The sequence below is a fragment of the Coloeus monedula genome (assembly GCF_965178545.1).
Source record: "Coloeus monedula genome assembly, chromosome: 21".
In the NCBI taxonomy this organism is placed as follows: Eukaryota; Metazoa; Chordata; class Aves; order Passeriformes; family Corvidae; genus Coloeus; species Coloeus monedula.
Window position 1 is genome coordinate 4,281,652 of NC_138801.1, and position 21,162 is coordinate 4,302,813.

Here is a 21,162-nt window from a genome sequence, read left to right on the forward strand (position 1 = left end):
CACTGAAGAAAATAACAAGAGAAAAATTGGTAGAAAACACTCAGGGACCAATTTTTTTTGCAGTCTTTGGGCTGGCAAAACTCTCAGTTGCAATAGTGGGTCTTCCACCCGCATGGCGGCCGCGGGATCTGTGCCTCCAAAGCACTGATTACTCGGAATTTCTGAAGCTTCTTTACAATCCTCGTAATTTGGGTGAGGAAATAACAATATAAATTATTTCACTGCAGGCAGCCAATGAGGCAGTGGCTTCTAAGTGTCAGAGGATCTGTTATTTTGCTCAGAGGGCTCATATGTATAGAACAGTAAAAAGAATAAAATCCATTGTAAACATGCACTTTAAAAGATTTATCAGATGCTCATAGCTGTACTTAGGAGTACACATGGTTACAAGAGCACCAATTTGCTTTACTATTCCCTCCCAGGCCGACTGAGATGTTTGCTTGCACTGGTCCTAAAAGCACATATGGAAACGTGTCTTGCAGTGAAGACACCAAGCCAGCTCTTACCCATTAAATAACTGGCTTGACAAGCTGGAATTTGTGTGCTAGCATTGATTTTAGGGTTGGAAATGCCCTTTGGCTGACTTAATTGAAGATTATTTAGGTTTGTCTTCAGCTCATTTGTCTTCTGCTATCTGCTATTATCCTCTGAGAAATTCAGGTGGGATGTGGTTGTGGGACAGAGCTGTTCTGCCTGGAGGTCCAGATCTATGGCTGAGAGTGAACAATGCTCAGTCTGCAGCCATCAACAAATGCAAAACATCCCAACGAGTGAAAAACCAAGAAAAAAACCCCTCCAATGCTGAGCAAAAGAAATCAAAGCACAAGGTCTTTCCCTTGACCTCCATCCCATGCTTGAATCTCAATGGCTGGGTGGGAACATGACTTTGTTTGAAAGGAAAAGATGTTGATGAGGGCTTAAAAGCTTTCTTTTCACAGAAAGGATTCTGTGGTTATTTCCCCCCGACCCAGGTTTCCATTGCACAGGCTGAAAAAGCAAAAGTTGGCAAAGAAAAAGGTCCACTTGTGGCCAGAAATAGTTCTAGGTGATAAAATTTTTTAAGAATTTTTTCAGCTGACTATAATTGATGGAGCTAAACCCACAGACAACAGCCAGTCTGTGTGAGAGTGAATTACTTCCCTATTCAGTGTAAACTAGTTGGTAATAAGGGATCTAAATCTGTCCTTCAGATCTCTTTTTTCCCAGCTCTGTGGCTGATGTGCAGGACCTGAACCTTATGCCAAACCATGACTTGGCTGTTTATTTTCTCTTAAGCCGTCAGCCTGAAGTAGTCAGAAACTCTTACAGCAAGCAAATAACCACTCTGGAGGGGAATCAGTATCTTTGTGGTGCACTCAGGATGTTTTGAAGGGCGTAACAGGTCCTTCTGCCCAAGCAGCTGCTGCAGCCGCTGGGCACAATGCAGGCGGATGGGGCTGGGAGCTCTGTGGTAGTGATGCGACCACATACCCAGCCTGGAACATTTCCAGGAGAAGAAAACTACTCTTGAAATAGAAATTCTTATCTTAGCAATGTGAGAATGGTGGCAGAGGCACAGAGTGCCTTTCACTGTGGAATTGGATAGGATATGTAATTATCCGAGCTGATGGGAGTCCTGTATTTTTTAACTTGCCTGCGTTTTTCTGTCGCCATGAGCCTGACAGTGATTCCAGTCACTGTATTACATTTTTACAATCTGTTTTGTCAGTCCTCAGTGGGTTTTTTTCTCTGTAAAACTTTTGTTTGCCCTAATCTTTAGCATTTTGGTGGCTTTACACTCTCTTTGACTTCCAGTGATCATGGGTCAGATGCACACCTGCTGTAATATTCAATTTTATTGCCTGTCCATCGTTTCCTGGTGGGTTCTTTCCAGGAACACCCTCTGTTCTCCAACATTATTTCTTTGACATCTTTGCAGCTGGTCTACATCTAGATTAGCTTTCTTTCCACAGCCATATATTAACGACCTGAAATGTTCTTTAAGTATCTCAAAAATAAACCTGTCAGTGGAAATACCTCAGCACCTCTTGAGCAGCTTCCTAAACTTTGTTCTGGCTGTGTGCAAACAGCACAGACACTTTGGGTGAAAAGGCCACTTGTTAAGCAGTACATGAGCATTGATATCTCTCTTCTCAGGGAAGGGGAAAGACTGGGACAATTGCAAATGATACCAATTAAAGAGGAGGTATTGGATAACTGATGTCCTTGGCCAAGTGTAACAATTTGAAGAAGAGAGATTGCAGTGACCAAACGCTTTGGAGAGGTGAGTTTGCTGCAGGAACATGATGAAAACAGCTGCCAAAGGATTAAGAGCTGTTTTAGAGAATGGGAGGTGAAATGGAGGCAGGAGATGAAGACAGAAGGAAAATGGGATGTAAAATTCAGGAAAGGGACAGTCGAAGCGAAGGTAGACGGTGGGGGGGACCCGGCAGGAGCCATGGGGATGACAGAGTGCCAGGGAAATCCTGCCAGCACACCCAAGGTCAGCCCAACCTCCAGGCCAACTGCCAAGTGCATGGCAGCCCGTGGGAGGCAGGGTTATGGCCATGCAGGGTTTGGAGCAGGTACAGGTGCAGAATGGCAGAGGATGGCACGTCTGTGCAGTCCTTGTGTCCAGGAATAGGCTCTGGGATGAAGCAGGCAGAATTAGGACGCTCACCAAGAGGTGACTGGAAGCTTTTCTCTCCGAGCAGCCCTGGCAGTGCTGGGCAGTGTGTCCATGCTGAGGGTGCACTCTGCCCTGCTCACTCTTGGGGAGAGAACTGGTGCTTGGGGTACCAGCTGTGTGCTGGAAGTGTTCTGGCTTCAAACTCCTTGTGTGACCTTGCACAGATCAATAGCATCTAAAATCTAGCTGTAGACAGCATCTACATCTTTGTGTTTACTTCTAGTTCCAAAAATGATCCTTTAATGTTGCCTAATTTCAGTGCACAGTGAAATTCAATCAGAAGTGGTGGTCAGGAGGATAAATGTGGGTCTGGACATCTGTTGGGGTTTCCAAATGCACTTTGAATAGCAGGCTGGAGTGACACCAGTGAAGATCCTGGAGGACTTCACAGACCCTCTGTGCCTTTAGGTCTCCAGTATTATCAAACCCCAGCCCACTCAGTGCCCTCCAGCCTTTGCCTTGTAAAACAAGGTTATTATTGCAGAGTATGGGGGCTGGATACACTTGCCAGCAGCACTGTGCTGTGGGGCTATTTTGAATGAAAAGACCTGGGAGGATGGCAACCCTCAGCAGCTCTGTCCTGTGTCATGCACAGGGCATGTAGATGGTATTTAGCTCAGACAGGCATTTTCCTTGGAAGATGCGCCTGTGGAGCTGTGTGTGGTGGGATGAGGGCTGGGGCAGGTGAAGCTGAGCCTGTGTGCTGTTAGCCCAGCACCTGCACACAGTGGATGTGTCCTCTCCTGCAAAGTGTGGTTGCACACGGCAGCTCTTGCAGAGAGCTGGAGCATGAACTGGGGGAGCCTGGCTGGAGGATGCCCCACGGGAGAGGCTGGGACCCCACCACATCCTCGTTACTGCTGACCTTGGCACGAGCACTGCCTGCTGATGGATCGGCTCCGGAGCTGGACAAGCCCCTGGGGAACCACTGCATTATCTATTATGTCCCATCAGTGCCTCCCCTGACCCCTCCCAGCTCTGAATGCCACAGGCATCAGGGAAGGAATAAATCTCTGTCTGGTACTGAGAGAGAGAAGGGAGCGAGAGCAGGAAAAAGGAGAGATGAAAAATGTCCTTTTTATGACTCTCACAACAAAGCTGGCCACATGATTCGTAGCAAACATTACTCTGGGAAAAGGGAGGGAGAGAATGGGGGGGGAATCAGCAAAAAGCAACGCTGCTTCTCTCTCCTGGAAGGTGCCTGGGGGGAATTGTAGAGGGGTATGGGTGACCTTTGAAGGTAAATATCCCAGGAAAAGAAAGGAAAGAGACCTCAAAGCTTCAGAAAGCTCGCTGCAGTGTCTGAGGCTGCCTGGTGAAATGCTCCACACACCGTGAGCAGAAAGCAGAGGCACAAGTGATCTAAGTTAGAGCAGCAGCAGGGCCAGGCAGATATTAACAAGGCACTAATAGCAACCTCAGCTTTTGTGCTTGTTTCTATCTGGGATGATCCAGGAGAGCCCCAGCCTGTGAGCCTGGGGAGAACTCCTGATCCTGGTGTCTCCAGGAGACAGAAGCCTTTAGCAGCACAGCCCAGGGCCTGAGGAGGGGCTGGAGATGAGTTGCCAGGACTCAAGAAGCCCCTTGCCCCTTACCCACCGGCCACAGCCATGGTCCTGTGACAGCTGCTGAGTTATTTGGCTTCCCAGGGAAGCAGCCCAGCCCCAAGGCTGTGGGCTGGCACCAGCTGCAATTCCCACAGTGTGGGATTCCCAGGGCTGTGGGTGCAGACTGAGCAGGATCTGCATTGGGGTTCTGGGCTGTCCCAGAGCACCCCATCATCAGGCAGTGTGTTTCCAGCTGCTTCCAGTGCCATGGGAAAGCACCTTTGCTCTCTGGCCTCCTCAGCCACACTGTCTGTGCTGGGGGATGACAGGCAGGCGCTGCTCTTGCTGAAAAACTTCACTGTGCCTGAGATGTTGATCAGATCTGTTATTTCTAAAAGATATGGAGTGCTTGGAGTCATGGAAAAAGACTGTTTGCCACCGTTTTCTTCTGCCCCTAGACAAGCACGTGCCTTACTTGGGAGCAGCTTCCCAGGCAGCAGCACAATATCAAACAGGGCTTAGAGTCCCAAACCAACTTAAATCCATTGACAACCAGGTCATTTTTAGGAAAATAGGTCTTGCTGTGACCAGGGACCAGCTTGTCCCAGGAATGCTCACCAAAGCTGGTCTCTTTAACTTGCCAGTCATGGAAAAGTGTGTTAAACTCCCACTTTTACCAAAATGGCTGTAACGACTCCTTGATAATCCCAGCAATTCGGTTTTATCTATAACGTGCTTTTAAAGTAAAGGGATAAATACAATCAGTCTGCTTAAAAGGTAGCTATTAAGGAGCAGGCAAGTTGTACCATAATAACTTTCAATTAAAAGCCCTTTCTCACTACTTCTGCTGTTGTGGGGTCTGCAGATTTTCCTTAAAACTTTTGAAGCATGCCTGGGCTTCTTACAGGCAGCCGTTTAACCTCCGTTTATGAAGAAATAAAGCAAAATTGATGTTGATTTTGGTCTACATTGGGGGATACTTTTGCAACATAAAAGCCCTTTTGCCTGCAATTTGCAGAGCAGCCCTGTCACATCGGTGAGGGCTGATACTGATAAAGATAAAGCTTTATAGCTGGGGCATTTGCAGCTAACAGCAAGCTAATGCTACATTTTCATTTTGATGCAATTAATGTTAATGTCTGCTACGAAAATTGTCATTAAATACCATTTTAAAATCCATTCAATTTGCATATGCAAAGCCCATTTACTATCATGTAAAATACACAGTGCTGTTCATCATGTCTTTTCTCTAGAATTTGTAGCTGTTATTTTGCTTGTAGTGATTATTATCTAGCTCTTAAAATGAAACCTAATGCCTGCTCCAGACATGCACAGAGCAAGAAACCCCCCTGGGCTCCAGCAGTAGCAGGACTTTCAGAGGCTTTGAGCACCGGTTTGTGCTGGAGTTGCACTGGCAGTGAGAAGTTTCTTTGCCTCTATCCTGCTCTACTACCAATTTCTGCCCAATGCAGGGTGATGAACTAAGTGGGAGAGGATAGGATAAAGAACTTGAACTGTTCTTTAACTCCACCAGAGTATTTCCACCAGTGCAGAGAGGTAGAAATGCTGTTGCTCTGATTTGCTGACCCTGGGATGCTGATTTTCCGGCTGACAGCTCTTTATATTCCTTTAGATTAAAGGGTTGGCATTGAAGATATTTTTAAGAGGCTTCAAGCCCTTAATGCCACAGGTGAAATGAGGCTGTGTCATGGCACGTCTGTTAGATTCAGGTAGTTGATTATCTGTCAGAAGTGTCATCAGACATGGATGTGATGCTGTGACATCCAGGTTCAGGACACTTCTGCTTTGGGGACTGTGGTAACTGAGACTGGGGAGAGATGGAGGTGTGAGAGAGTAGGTGTGAGGGAAGGAAGGGATAATTTCATTCTGAGGAGGGCCCAAGTCTTCCCCCTTACCGTGCTGGCCTGCCGAAAGTCATGCCTGGAGGTATCTTGCAACCATATCTGAGTATCCCCTCATCTTTGCAGCGAATGTCCTTGAACTTGTAGTACAGAGCAAACTCACGGGCCGTGGTGCAGCCTTCATCCACAGCCATGCGGCCCATGGTGACAAAGTCTCGGGGCATGACCCTTATATGAGGCTTGGCCTTCACTGCGTCCCAGTGGCCTATGGCTGGAGATGGAAGGAAATAGGAGAGAAAAAGATGAGGCATCATGGCTAACTCCTGTTTGGGAAAGCAGATTGATGTGTGTGCACCCTGCATGGGGGTCTTGTGTGGCTAAGGTCCATTTTGTCACGACTTCACTGTGCAGTGAACTTCATACCCTGTCCCACTGCATCCCTAATCCCATCTGAATTGGATGTCTTCTCGCCCTCCACCCTGGCTTGCTCAGGATGCCTGATTTCCTGAGAGCACAAAGCAGGAGCCCTGACAAAGTTACAACAGTGGCCAGGTGCATCACCCTCTGCAGGTGCACCCTCTTTGCCTGGGCTCTGTGTGAGCCTCTGAAAGTTTCCAATGTGACAGAGAAACTTCACTGGTCACCAAGCAGTTGGGGTGATATTAATGAAAGTGGGTAAATGTTGGAGTTCTGCACTTTCAGCTTGACGAGAAGTATTGAAGAGCCCTGGGAAGGAGATGAGTGTTGCTACTAGCATCAGAACTTTGTTGCAGGTCTGTGTTTTAGGGGCAGTGTCCTACCTTCAGGGACTCCTCCATCTCTCTTGTGCAAGTACATCCCATAGGTAAAATCAGGGCCTGGCAGGGAGTAGCAGTTTCTCATGGGCTTCCCCACTTCTGGCTGCAGAAAAGGGAAAAGAGAAGCATATAGAGAATTAACAGAGAAGCATAAAGACCTTTTCTGATATGAAAAATCCCCTGAAAACAGAAGTTTGTAGCAGAACACGGCCACAAGTACCAGGAGTGGCCACTTGGCAAGGGTTTGAATCCCACTGCACAAGTGAGTGCCACAGTGCAAAAAGGAGCTGAAGCCTAAAGGATGCTGAATTTCACAGAAGTTTGTATTTGAGTTATAAAGAGACCTAGCCTTGCTGGAAATAGGGATCCTGACTCAATAGATATGGACTTGAGCTCTTCTTGTTTGGTTAATCTCTGCTTTGGTGGGGATGCCCAGCTGTGGTATCTGCTGGGGAGACTGCAGCTAGTCTTAACTTTACTTTGAGTTATTTCATTTCCAAGTTGTGCATCCTCCTAGAAAACTGACATAAACTTCCCCAGGCACAATCACATGGCTGCTCCTGCCTGGGAATAATCAAGACACAAGGCATGCTGCAGGAGGAGGATAAGGGGGCTGAAGAAGGGAGAGCAGAGCCTGGAGTTTATAGCACAGAAGAGAACTAGAGCTCAATAACCTCATTTCTATTTAGTTTTCAAATGAACTCTTCCCTAGCTCATGTGTGTCCCAGCCTGGTGGTGTCTGTGGGATTAACTGACCTCTCCTCACCCCTTTGTCTCCTCCCTCCCATCTCCATGGTGAAGTCACTGCAGGATGTGTGTCTTGGAACCTCATTGCTGCTTGAAAGGGAGGCAGCAGAGGAGGGAAGGGGAGGGAGCCTGGCACTTGGGGCTGTGTGTTCCTGCCAGGGAAGGCTGGAGCAGAGTCAGGCAACAAGTCCCCAGGAGCCCTGAGGGCAGGGTGTGGGTGCTTCGGGACTGGCTATTTTCCATGGGAAGGGTGTTAGAGGAGCTGGGATATTGTAGGTCTTGTTGGGAGAACGAAAGTACTGAAATACCATTCTGGTGCTCCTCATGGGTGAACACGCCGGGCCAGGAGATGCTGAATCAAACACAGCCCTTTCTGCAGAGAGCCAGTGGAAAAGAAACTGCAAATGAACCATCTCCAGCTTGCCACCATGGCAGGCTGAGGCTGTGCATGTTGATAAAGGACCCAGCTCACTGGAGCTGCTTGTGTAGGAACATCATCCAAACCCAAATCTTTCTTTTGCTCCCAGTCAGCACTGCACAAATCCTGGCCAGGGCCTCAGAGCAGCCGTGGCTCCCCTGTACACTGATGGCATGGTGGCTGCTTTCCAGTGTGCTCTTCTGCATCACCCTCAGCTCAGGCAAAACTCTCACTGAGCCAGTTTTGCCTGGAGAGTGAAGGTTAATAACCCCTGTCCAGAACTGGCACCTTTCAAGAGGGCTCTGTGTTGAGGTCTCTAAAATGTGCTTGTAATTCCTCAAACTTTTACACTTGTGATGCTCTAAAGCAGGTTTGGCATTCCCATGGCTCTCAGGAGCACAAGTTCACCAGAAAATGAGTTTTATGGACCTGCCCTGTGCGAAACTACAGATCCTTTGTTGCAAACAGCCCTTTCTAAAACCCATCAATTCAGCCACGTGATGCAACCACGGCTGCATTTCCCCACCTGCCTCCTGTGAGCCTCGAGCAGAGGGAGGGACTGTCCCTTATCCAGCACCAAGCATGAGGGCAGTGAGTGGGGTTTTAGTGCCACCATGGGTGCGATGCCACCCGGCAGTGACAAACCATCTGTGCCCTCTGTGTGTGCCGGGAGCTCGCGCACAGCGCGTAAACCGCTGCCAGGGATGATAAAGGAGCTTTCACTGCTGATCGATTCCTCCTGTATTTACAGCTATTTTTAGATTAGTTGTCACTGGTGTACAAGGGAAATGGTGTAATGTTCCTCAGAAGCATGAGAAAAGGCGTTTTCCTGGGATCACGTTCTGATAGCGGCTCGGGGAAGTGAGGTCAGAAATCTGCCATGGTGGCAAAGGTGTGGCAGATGGGAGCAAATCACTGAGAAACTGCAGGAAAGGAGAGAGGTTTGTAACCTGTGGCAAAGCTGCTTCCAGACCCTTGAGTGCAGAATTCTAGAATGGAAGAAATTACGGGATTTAAAGAGTCCCTTTTGCAGAGCACCTGAAGTTAACACAGTTGGGTGTTTCCTCCATCACAAAATGAGTGCATGCTCTTTCCTTCTATGATCAGGTGGCATTTTACAGTCACTTTGCACTGAATAAATAAAACTGAAGGTGCTGGATAATTAATTAAAAAAAAAAAATCTGGTCCAATATGTTGAACATGGAGAGAATCTGTGCCTGAAGAAAAATCAAGGAAAGCAGAGGACTCTGGTTGCCTGCCAACATCTTTTACCTACAAAAGCAAAGAAGGGGAAGGATGTAGCAGGAATGAATCTTGCTCGGTGTAATCCAAGATTACAGCCTTTCTCATTCATAAATTAGCAAAATGCTGTTTCCAGCTCACGGGCTGGTTTCATTTGTTTGTCCTGGGGCATTATAGGTGTGCTCTGTCATAAAGCAGTGGGGAAACTGAGCCAAAGCTGATGCAGAAGGTCTTTTTTTTCTTTCTCTCCCAGTTCCAGCACTGTTCTCTGTGTTCAGGTTTAGCCTGTCACAAAGCTGCTTGGCTGGAATACAGATCTGTCTGACAGCTGTGCCCATCAGCAGACAACTTCATTAAACCTCATTAAGATGTCATTTCTCTGCCTTATTTCCCACCTCTTGGCTCTAATTAAAACCGTCTCTCTCTGCATCCCAGGCAGTCCTAATTTTCTCTGGGTACCTTCTGCAAGTTTTCTCCCTTTACGACCTCAGTGAGGAAAATCCAGCATCTTAAATGTTGTTTATCCAGCCAGTTTGGAAAAGACAGCTCTAGACTTTTTCCTGAAGCATTCCCAGAGCACCCAGCAGAGATCAACACCTTGTAGGGCTGCAAGAGATGTGCGCTGAGGCTTTGTTTGCTCTCTCAAACTGTCTTTAAGGGCTTGGCTGATGCATCCTTTCCCCTTGAACGTGGTAATTTCCCTGGTTGAACCAGGTGTGTCTGGGTGGGGTTTGGAGGGTGCCATGCTCAGAGTGGCAGTGTTGGGGGTGTTTGATCAGTGGGGGTACCTTGGTTGGCTGAAAAGTGAGTGCTGTTGGGTGTATTGAGTTATCCCCAGCCTTTGCCAGGTAGTTTCTGATCTGTGCAGCCCTAAGCTTGAGCCCTGGATTTGCATTTGAGTGTTGGAAAATGTTTGCTGCAAAGGAAGAGGAAGGCTCTGAAAGGTGTCTGTTTCTAGAAGTGGAGGCATTGCAAAGGTTTAAGGGAGTGCAAAACCTTTAAGGATTCCAGGTTTTGTTGCAAGACTTATTTGTGTTCCATCCCCTGGTGTTCATGGCCCAGCAACACACGTTGCATCAATTTGCTAAAGATGACTCAGAGAGGCAGGAGACGTGTCCATGCAGAGAGGTACAGAAAGAGACTGAGATGTGGATTTTTAATCCCTGTCTCTGCAGCCTTTCCCTGGGAGGGGATGCTGGGCAAATCCCTGAATCCTCTCTGCTTTGACTCAGCCGGGGCTGCCCGTTCCCTCCTCTCTGGATCTGCCCCGTGGACACCTGCAAACTCTGTGCCGGTGCATTTTCAGCCTGCCAGGCCCTGCCTCCTTGCTACCTTCTGTTCCCCTTTTCATTACACCCCCTTGTACAGTAAAGCCTCCCGTCATGCTGCCATTACTATTATTATTGCAGATTTACTGCACTTGCAGAGTGAAGTGATTGCAGTGACAAGGCCCAGCATTTTTCCCTCCTTCCCCCCGCGACAGCTTGAAATCAAGCCCTTCATTTGCATTTACATGATCTTGCTGTGCAGCTTATGAGATCGGGAGATTTATTTGCTACTTAGCTTGATGTTTGATTACACTCTAAGAAGGCAGTGAGCTACAAAGTGCAGGGATACATCAGAACTGAGCTACTGAAAGCCTCTGGGGGACAGTAACTCAACATCAGGTTTAGGTAGATGAGAAAGGGAATGTTCAGTGTTTTGAGAAAGGCAAATTTGATGAGATTTCTTTTTTTTTAAGGTGTAAGGAAAAACTTACTTTCCTTTTCTCACAAAAAAAAAAAAAAAAAAAAAAAGGGAGAACAAGAATGTTGTTATAAAAAACACACCTGAGAAATCTGGGTTTGTTAGTGCAGAAGAAATCCTAGCAGGGGCTGGTGGCTGCTGGGCTGCCTGGTGCCAACTGCTTATAACTTCCACTCCCAAGAAGATTATTAATAATAAGTTGGCAGTTGTCTTCGAAGCTTTTCATAAGCATTAAAGGTCAAAGCCAAAGGAAGTTTTGCTTGATGGACCATCACAAAATCTGTCCCTGATTTATTCAGCTTCAAATCATGCCACTGAGCTTTAATCCTCTGTAATAGAGGGGAAACTGAGGCAGGGAATCAGTGTGCCCATGCAGGACAGCAAAGAGAACCGAGTTTGGACTGAGGAGAGAAGAGTGGGAGACCAAATTATCCTAGTGTTCTATAGCAGTGGAAGAGTCTTTCCAGAGAAAAGGGTGATGGTTGGGCAAACTGCTGCCTTGGAGTCAGGAACGGCAAAGCTCAAGGATCTGGCTGTGAGTTTAACTCTTTTCATTACAAATACTCCAGACAGGGCAGCCACACTGCTAAACCAGAGTACATCTACAAGTGCAGTCTCCACTAACCTGTGCTCCCAACTGACCTGCACTGGGAGCTGCAGCCTTATTAGACACCAACCTTTGAGTGTCAAGTGTGGATTTGAACAATTTTCCCCTCTAGAACCCGCATTTTGTGTAACGCCGGCAGCAGAGGCGTCCCCTTGCTGGCTTAGAGAGGGCAATGAGAGAAGGCAGGCGGCACTTCCAGCCCAGGTTCTCCCTACCCAACCCCTGGCACCAGCCCCTTCCCATTTCCTTGCTCCCAACAGGGCTGTAACACCAACAAGCAAGGGCCACACACAGTGCCCAACACAGAAACCCCAGTCTAGGGAAGCACCCGCTGTCTGATACAGTCACTGCGCATTCCAACTGCACTTAGCTTTTAGTCTTGAAAATTGCCATGAGATATGCTATTACAATTAATCATTAAAGACTTAAGAAAGAGTATACCCCATTACATAAAAGACTCCAGCGATGATCTTTATCCAACTTGTAAAATGGGCAGACTTGATGCGACTGAATAATTCTCCTCTCATCTGCACAAAATCATGAATGCAAGTCAGACTTTGAGCGTGAAGTGAACACTGCGAGACCAGCTTATAATTACCAAAACTGAAAAAAAGAACAGCGTTTTCTAATGAATGACAAGCCACTAGGTGGAAATCTAATTTGGTCTAATTAAGCAGCCTTTGTGAGGATTTGTCTTTAGATGAAAAGAGGGAGCCAAAGAGATCTAAATGCAAATGAACTCTAGCATTTTGGTTTTAAAGAGCCAGGCATATATGAAAGTATTTGCGTACACAATACTCGCATTTGTCTTTGTGGGTGTATTCACCTTCTGGTTTTCCATTGAAAAATCCTGTTTGCCCCAAAATTCTGGGATGCTGAATATTAGTCCCTCTTTATAGAGTTAGTAGATAATGTGCCGTTGGAGGGACAATTTTAGCAGGAGGGCATTGCAACTGTTAAAACTGCCTTTCTCTGTAACAAGGCTGCTTCTTCCTGCTGTTTGAAAATGGTTTTAGAAAAAAAAAAAAAACCAAAAAGATGTTTTTTGCTAAGGAGTCAGATCCCAGGTCTGCCACAGTCGATGTGTGGCACCGTGTAACTCTCAGGTCTTCGGGGGCACCTGCTGGACCCTGAGCTCCTCCTCGGTGCCTCCGTGTCAGGATGAATTACTTCAGCATTGATAAATCACCAACACCTTGCCCAGTTGTGCTATTTCTGCTGATTCTGCCGACAGTCTCCACGCTGGGAGCAGCCAGCCCAGGTACAGCCCCAAAGGCTGAGACTCACCGAGGTGTTTGACTGTAATTGAGATGGAAATATTGAAAACGATCTTCTCCTGCTCTATTAAACCTGCACCTGACTCTAAGATAAATTTGTGTCTGTGTAAGGTTTTTGTGCCAGCGCTGAAGGTCAAAGAAGCACACGTGTTTCTGTAGAGGGTGTCACAGCTTGTGAAGTTCACATCAGCCCCTGCCTGCTCTCAGTCCTGAGGAAGAAATGTGGTCTGTAGTCAGAAGACAAAGCCCTTGGCAGCAGGGATGGGTTATTCAGGCTAAATGAATGTGCAGGTTACAGCTACTGCTGAGTGAGGTCTTACACCTGTGCCTGATTTTTCCTGAGCTACAACCACCATTCACCTCTAAGAGACAGAATGAGCCTGGGACAGATTTGAGGATATGTAGGGACAATGGCAGGAAGGTTTGGGACAGCATGGGGGGGTCCTGGAGCAGCTGGATGGAGAAGGACATCTCTGTGTCCTTGTTCTCCCTACAGGCAACATCAGTGGGAGAAAGGAGGCATGGATGGGCAGATAGGGTGGGAACATCAGAGTTCTGTCTTGGATGTGGCAGCAGCTTTGGAAACTCAGCGTATAACGTGGGCAGAATAGTGCACAGCACCTTGGCAAAAAAAGCAATTTTACCATCTTTGCAGTTGACTTCCCAGAGAAAAGTGGGGCATCCAGAGAGGAGATGGAAAGGGTGTAGTGGGGTTGTCATTTCCCAGAGAACCACGGCCTTGGGGATACCTGCTGGGCTGCAAACCCTGAAGTCAAATTCTGCCAGGGAATGCTGTTGCTCCATGACTGGCTTCAGTGAGGGCAATGAGGTTCAGCTGAGAGAAGGGTGTGGGCTATTTGAGAATGAGAGAACATTCTCTAAATGTTAAGGAGAATGGACAATGGCTTTGTTTTTAGGTTTAGTTTTTCTTTTTTTTTAATGGTTCTGTCCCCTTTCAGCAGTTACGACCTTTTCTTTGTGTTTCATCCTTAATATCTGTTCTTTGAACCTCCCCATCTGCTACTTCAAGAAAAATCCCTTTATGTTCTCAAGGCCAGATGTTGGCCCAGATTATGTTCAGAGCAACTCATCTCAGTGAAGCTGCTGCTTGCACCATGTAACTCCCTGCTGCTGCTTCAGCTTCATACAGGTAGTTTTCTATTTAACTCCCCTGCTTTTATTTGGGTGCAGTAGGACACACTAAGCTAAGTGCTGCCAATATAGCCTTCATATAAGTCACACTGATATTAAAGGAGTTGAATTCAAGTGAGAATTTGACTGTGGGCCCTTCCAAGCAGACTGGATATGACATTTCCTATATAGTAAAATAGTTCCCCAGCAACACTGAACCTCTGATTCTTAGGCGAAATTAAATTCCTGGCTGCAAATGAGATAGTGGCTGCCTTGAGAGCTACCTGTTATTTCACAGCAGAATTTGTCTGAAGTCAATACACTTGTGGTACCTCCTAGAAGAAAATTCAAATATTTTAGATAAGGAGACAACTTGTTAAATTCAGGCAAACCTCTGGTTCAGGAATCTCTTGGCTTTCACTCAAGGAGAAACTCTAATCTCTGATCAAAGATGCAGGAACTTACCAACTTCAGTCACCTCATGTGCAGAATAATCTCCATTTTCATTAGAGAATAGATAAAGTTTTTGCTCTTAAAAAAGGATGCTGTTTCTTTAATGTAATAAAACCTCAGCAGGACAGAACGTCTTTACTAGACTATCCCTCACTATTCCCACAAGAAATCAAATATAATCCTATTTAAGAAGCTTTAAATAATTTTGAGCTTTCATATTGACTTATTAAAATGCAGCTTAAAAAATGCCTTCCTTGCAATCCCTTTACAAGGGTCAGGGATATAAAATTTGAAGAAATATGATTAGTAGATCAGTTGGAAAGATATGCGGCAGCTTCCGATTTTATTATTTAAAATGCCCTTTAAGAAGAAAAGGGGATTCTGTAAAAGAGTGGCACCATCTCCCTGAAGGAATCCCATCCTGGGGCTTTCAGTCCTGTCTCCTGCATTCAGAAATCAAGACTTCTGCCAGGTTTTTTTTAGACCTGAAGAGCCCTTGCAGCTGGGACAGAAGAGCTGGTTTCTGTGTGCTCGTAGTCCAGAGAAATCGAGGCTTATCAGGCTCAGGCACAGAATAAGCCAGGAGCACCTGTGGCCATTCCTGCCTGGTTCAGAAGACAAAGTGATAACAGAGCTGCAAATATGCCCCAGAGGACAGAGCCACTTCAGGGCTGAGCACAGGTACACTTTGGCCCCCAGAGCCTTTCTTTTAGCACCTGGAAACTTGGAGAGATGAAGAGCTGTAAACTTTCAGATGTTGGTTGGAGTGGGATCAGTCCCTTTTTCACTTTCTAAACGCTACGTGTCGGAATAGAAAATTATAGGATGAAACAAGGATCCTGCTGTGCTGACTTGAACTCTCTGCAGGGTGAACTGTGTCTTGAAGCAGCAGCTGCAGACTCCACCTGAATCCTGAGGGGTCCGGGCAGAAATCTCCTTCCAGCAGATTTCAGTCCAGTTGCCCATGTTCACTCCTGTGGAGTTCAGAGGAAGTGCAGTTCCCCTGGGATCAGCAGGCTTGTAGGGATGTAAATGATGAGACAATTTGACCCCCGCTCTTGAAGAATATTAAATACAATGAACACTCAAATCCTGCTGTCAGTTGGGCACAACTCCCATTAAGCACTGAGGGCCTTGTGCTGATGCAAGAACCTGCCCAAATCATTTGCTCTGTCCTACAGCTAAATGTATTCACCCTGCTGAAATTTAACGGCAAAACCCAGGGAGCAAAATCACACCCTGCCCATTACACTTACAGCCAGCTCCTGTGAAATCCTAATGTGTCAGACTTTCCCAGGAAATAAGGTAACTAATAACTTTACTCCTGCCTAAGGCTGGACTTTGGTCAAGGCTGTCAAGGCTTCTATGATTTTCCAGTGTTTTTGAAAAAAATATCCATGATTTTGACATTCTGTGTGTGTGAGCAAGCAGAGAGCTGTGATAGCTGAACTTCCCAGAGCTGTAGTGCTCAACCTTGGGTGCTCTGCAAGATAAACACCAAAGGGTCCTGAGCCCACTGGTGCCTGTTTTCAGCTCCTGAAGAGCTCAGTGGCAGTCAAACGGGGTTGACTCCTGGCAGGATCTTGCCCAGAGTTTTCTCCTGTGGCAGAAAAAGCAGCAGTGACACCAAAGGCAAGAACAGCAAGCACTGGAGACAGCCTTAATCCTCCAAGGAGCTGTCATGAGGTTTTTCCCTGCCCTGTCTTCCTAATTTTCTACATTTATGACAATTAGTGTGAAACTGGGCTGAAATAGCATTGGGAAGTTGCTGCCAATGCTTAAAAACTCTCATTGCCTACAGGTTGATCTTATTAATGGTGCTAAAAACATGGCAGAAGTTTTGTGGCTTACAAATTAATGCTTGCTTTCTTCTCTCTCTCTCTATATTTTTCTAAAATTCCCCATAATTCTACATTTGACTCCCTCATTGCTTTCCACACCAAATTTTCTCAATACAATTCCAGCTCTGCTTTGTTTTGCTGTTTTTCTCTCCAGTCCCCTATTTTTTTTGAAAGGATAGAACAGAAGGGGTTGGATACTGCTCAGGTATGACATACATCAGCAGCCCAATTGCTTTCAAAGGGGCGACCTTCTGAGGCAACCAAGAGTTGGCTCGAAAAAGTCACTTCCTAACTGCATCATATTTGCTAAATCAGACGTTTTATGTGCTTAAGAATTCTCCGTGTTCCCTTCGTGTTCAGCCATTACAAAAGGCTCCTGCTCTGCTGGAGTTCTGACCCATATTTTCCCTGCTGCAGTCCAAATTTGGTTGCTAAAAGGTAAAGGGGAAAAAAAAAATCTCTGCCTCATCACATCTCTCCCAACCCCTGTTCAGCTGCTGTGGTATTTTCCTTCATTATGCTGCTGCCTCAGACTGTAAACCTCTCTAATTTCCTACATCGCAGCTATTTATTTAAATGCTAACTCGCATTATGAAGTGATAATCCACAAGCGCAGGAGATAATTTATGAAGCATTTAAATTAAGAGGAGCAGCTAATTGGGAGCATGTGTCTTATAAGCCTTGCTAACACCAGAAAACTACAAATTAGGGAGAAAATGGAAGATATTTTTATCTTGCTTTTTTCTTTTGTAATGCACTGAGGAAAAATATTACCATACATCACACAAACACTGCTGCTCTCAGAAGTCTTCTGTTGTTGGCTTCGTAGTTACTCCAACACGCAACACTCTCGTTATTACAAATTCCTCATTATAACACACAAAATCATCTTTGCTCTCAGAGAAGGTGGAACGAGGTGGGGTTTTCTCCAAATAAAGCAGAATAAATTTTCCAGCAAAGGTCCCCTTCTCAGCTGCATGCATTAATTTAAAAGAGCAAAGACTCCCTTGTTATATAGCAATGTTAAAGTGCATTTAATTTAGGACTGCATCACGCTGTAAGAGTTTTATAGGTTTTTGTTGAAGTGAGGATGAGCATAAATGGCTGTGAATCAGGGAAAAGCAAATGAGCTGCGGCCGCAAGGCTGAGGGAATGCGTTTCGGATTCTCTGTTCAGATTTTTGACACCAAAGTCACAAACTTTGTTTTCACTGCAGCTTTGTGGTGGTTTATTCATTAAAAAACTAATATTGACCTGAATGTGAATAGCAATGTGCCTCATGCTGTGCAATTCCCGGGATCCCGCTGTATAATGGAGATGGCTCACTAAATGCTGCTGGGATGGGCTGCGGGGAGAGGAGGGGTTTGACACCCAGGCCAGGACAAGCACTGGGGAAGGTGATAATTATCCCAACTTGAAGGTCACAATCCCGCACCAGATTCCCTGGTTGCCTCAGCAGGGAGGTGCAAGGCTGGGTGTCTTCAGCAGGCAGTTGCTTTTCCCTGTAAGTGCAGTGCCCCTTTGGTGGGTTTTTTTTTTGGGTGTCGGTGCTTTGATCAGAGGAAACATCTGGGATGTTCTCCCATAGGAGCCAGAGGGTTTCTCTGCACTCCCCAAAGAGCATCCCGGGCATCTGGAGGATTGCATTAGCACAGTTCAGAGGGAGCTCGTGGCACATGGAGCCTGAGGCTGACAGTAAGGACCACCTTAACACAGAGCCCTTTGCCAGCCTTCAGCAACCACTTCAGTTTTCAGCACAGCTGAGCGAGATCTTTAGTAAGGATCCTCCTTTACCCAGCAACCAATTCTTGTGGGTCCCTTGTGTGGCTGCTCGAGACAGATTTGCTGTTAGAGTGAAATATTGTGTGCACACCTTGCCTGGCAGGGTGCTTGGGAACCACAGCAAGATCCTTGGACAGAGGATGCTCTGGAAGTGTGTGTGTGAATCCAACCCCTCTACATGACTGCATATGTGTGCACTGCATGTGTAGAAAATACCTCCCTCTAATCGCTGCATTCCTGGTTTTGCTCTTACAAATCTCCCTTTCTGTATATCCTGTCAGAAAACAGTCAGCAAACAGGCTCTGGCATTATTGGAGTTGCTCCTCGATTCGAAGGAAACCATAAATCTGAAACTTCAATCATATCTTTATAATCATTCAGCAAACAGAGATGGAGGATTTATTCAACATGGGATAGCAAAGGGGAAACTGCAGGGGGTTATTGCAGGAGATATTGGTTTAGCTAAGGCAGAACTGCTCCCTCGGGCCTCTCTAGGGCCGAGCCAATGAACAATGGCACCAATGACAATAACAAGGCAATTATGGGGAAGAGGGTGAGGAGGGGGTAATGCTTTGTTAAAGATAGAGGTAAGATTCCAGCATGGTGTCTCTTTTGTGTGCTTTCGGAACTAAAGGATGGTGTGTCTGCCCGGGGTGGTCTTATTAGGAGCTGGTGATCCTAAAAACACAGCAAGTGCTTCAAAGTGCCTGTAGCTTGCATGTGATTGTGCTGCTCTTAGGAGGTTATGATGATTTCCTCCCTAATTAAGTAGGGCTGTCAGTGGGTTCCCCTAATCCAAGCTGCACTCCTGGGCAGGAGATAAGTACATAAATCTCTGCAGACGAAGGTTTGTCTCTCTGGCTGTATGATGATGTTGGATTTTCTGCATTTAGAACTAACCTTTACTCCCAGGAGGGAGTAAGATCAGGGGATCTCCCCTTGCTGGGAAGATGCTCAGACCTTCAGCCAGGTTGGCCACAGTGTTGTGCCACAAGCACTAAAACAGCCCTTCCGCCAATTCGGCCTGGAAAGGCTGTTTTGAGATCACCCAGTGACCTGGTGCCCAGCCTTGCACTTCATTTTCTAGATGATTTTTTTAATAACTGTAGCCAACTTCCAAAATCCTGACTGGAGAGAGAAGCTCAATCCTTAGGTTTCAAATACAAAAAGACTTGAACAACAAAAACAGCATCTGCATTTGCACTCACGGGGATCAAAGTGGGGCAGCACTGGAGGGGGGGCTCCTGTGGGACCTCTCAGCTTCACCAAGCAGCAACACTGGGGTCAGCCTTGTCCTGGGGTCCTCCAGCAACGAAGTTTCCCAAGTACAAAGTGGGAACACAAAAGCCCTAGCACAAAGGGGTGGAAATGTTCCTGGGCGAGCTGGATCCTGCCACTGCTGCCAATGAATGGGACCTGCAAGAAATTAGCATCTTTTCAGGGTGCAAGAGACACAAACATCTCTTTTTTTAAAAAAAAAGATGCAATGGTGCAAAAGCAGGAACCCAGCGATCCATCTCCACCTGCCCTGCCTTCCCTCCCCTTCTTTCAGCAATTTTTCCTCTCTTCCTTTCCCTTGCGAGCCCCTGGGCGGTTTGTTTTTGCCTGCAGAAGGAAGCTTGAAATATTGTGGAGGGGTACAGGCAGTGCTCCCTGTGGCCCTGCCCCTGATGGCAGGAATGCAGCCATAAAATAACCCAGCGCCATCCGTAACCTGTCGCCAGAGCCCCTCTCCGAGGTGAGAGTTTTCCTCCCTGCCGTGGCTGTTAGCTGCAATGTATTTCTCCCTGCACTAAGCACCGTCTTTCCCAGGGCTGCATTACAATGATTTATAAACCCCATTTCTGGGGAAAACTAATAGATCAAAGTGAGGAGAAGGAAAAGGAGACATGAGCAGCTGGAAGAAGATATTGAAGCATGAAACAAAAACAGAAATGAAAAAGTAGTTTGTGGCACTAGTGAGTTGTTCTGTGCTGCACTTCTATTATTGAAAAATAATAGGGGGAATCTGTATTTTAATCCATTTTTTAAAGAGACGTTCAAGTAATCTGAAAAGCTCTTCCTAGAGCCAGCTTGCTTTTGTGTGTTTGCGCATCTCTTACAGAACCAAACACTTACTTTGCTGTTTAGCCTTTCCCTGTCTATTCTCATGTCATACTTAGACTTTCCATGTTTTTAAGCAACATCCAGATTTTCTAACAGGGTAACAGAAAGCGTTGCACAGAGGATTGATGCTCCTCTGGACCTGAGCCTAGGATGTGCTCATTCCTGAGCTAAGACTTGGTCAGTTTTTACAAAGGGACATCACAGACTGAGGTCAGAGTGGCCAGTGAGGTGTTCTGCCTTTGTTTCTGCTTCCTCTCCTGCACAGTGGAGATGAATGGACAAGATTCATCATGTAACCCTCAGCATCAGTCAAGTTAAAACCTGACTGAACTGAGCCAGGAGTACAGACCAATGCTCATCTCTTAGTTCTACAATGATTAATGCATTAGTGTTTGTAAGAGCTTTGGTGATATGGAGCTAATTGGGCTTTTGTGTGTGTTCTGCTTGTCTGGTTCAGCACCAGACATCCCTGACTTCAAACGTAGGCAGGGGTGGAGAATTATTATGAAAATAACCATAATCCTTGTGCAGTGCTTTATATATTCACAGGGCTGCACAAACTTTCTACCTACAATCTCCCCATGTCGAGTGGATGTAAGAGCAAACATTACACACCACTGACGAAATGCACTGAGTAGGACAAACAGCAGATTTGACATAAAACAGACATGTGTGGCAAGACCACAGGGGCTTTTCTAGGAGACTGTACAGAGCCATGAGAGGGAAGCTGAAGAATTATCCCCAGGCACATCCCAAACTTGTTTGAGATTTGTAGGTTTCCATTCAAAGTATTTTTCTATGTTCCTGTTCTTTAAGTTTTCACTCTGCAATTTTCTGTTGCCAGTTCATGCTGCAGTGCTGTGTTCACTTCAGCCTACCTGGTTTGCCTTGGTTCCTGATTCTACTCCATCCTTTGGAGTTGGTAAAAGGGTTCCTGG

At 46.3% G+C, this 21,162-nt stretch overlaps 1 protein-coding gene across 1 annotated transcript in view; it reads right to left on the reverse strand.

Moving 5' to 3' along the window:
- Nucleotides 1–21,162, reverse strand: part of CFAP77 (cilia and flagella associated protein 77) — a gene marked incomplete at both ends in the record, with an annotated part of 56,997 nt that overhangs the window by 16,880 nt on the left and 18,955 nt on the right. Inside the window, 2 exons of the mRNA XM_082295140.1 lie at nucleotides 6,132–6,348; nucleotides 6,878–6,977. Coding sequence (XP_082151266.1) covers nucleotides 6,132–6,348; nucleotides 6,878–6,977 — 317 coding nt within the window. The remainder of the gene's footprint in view (nucleotides 1–6,131; nucleotides 6,349–6,877; nucleotides 6,978–21,162) is intronic.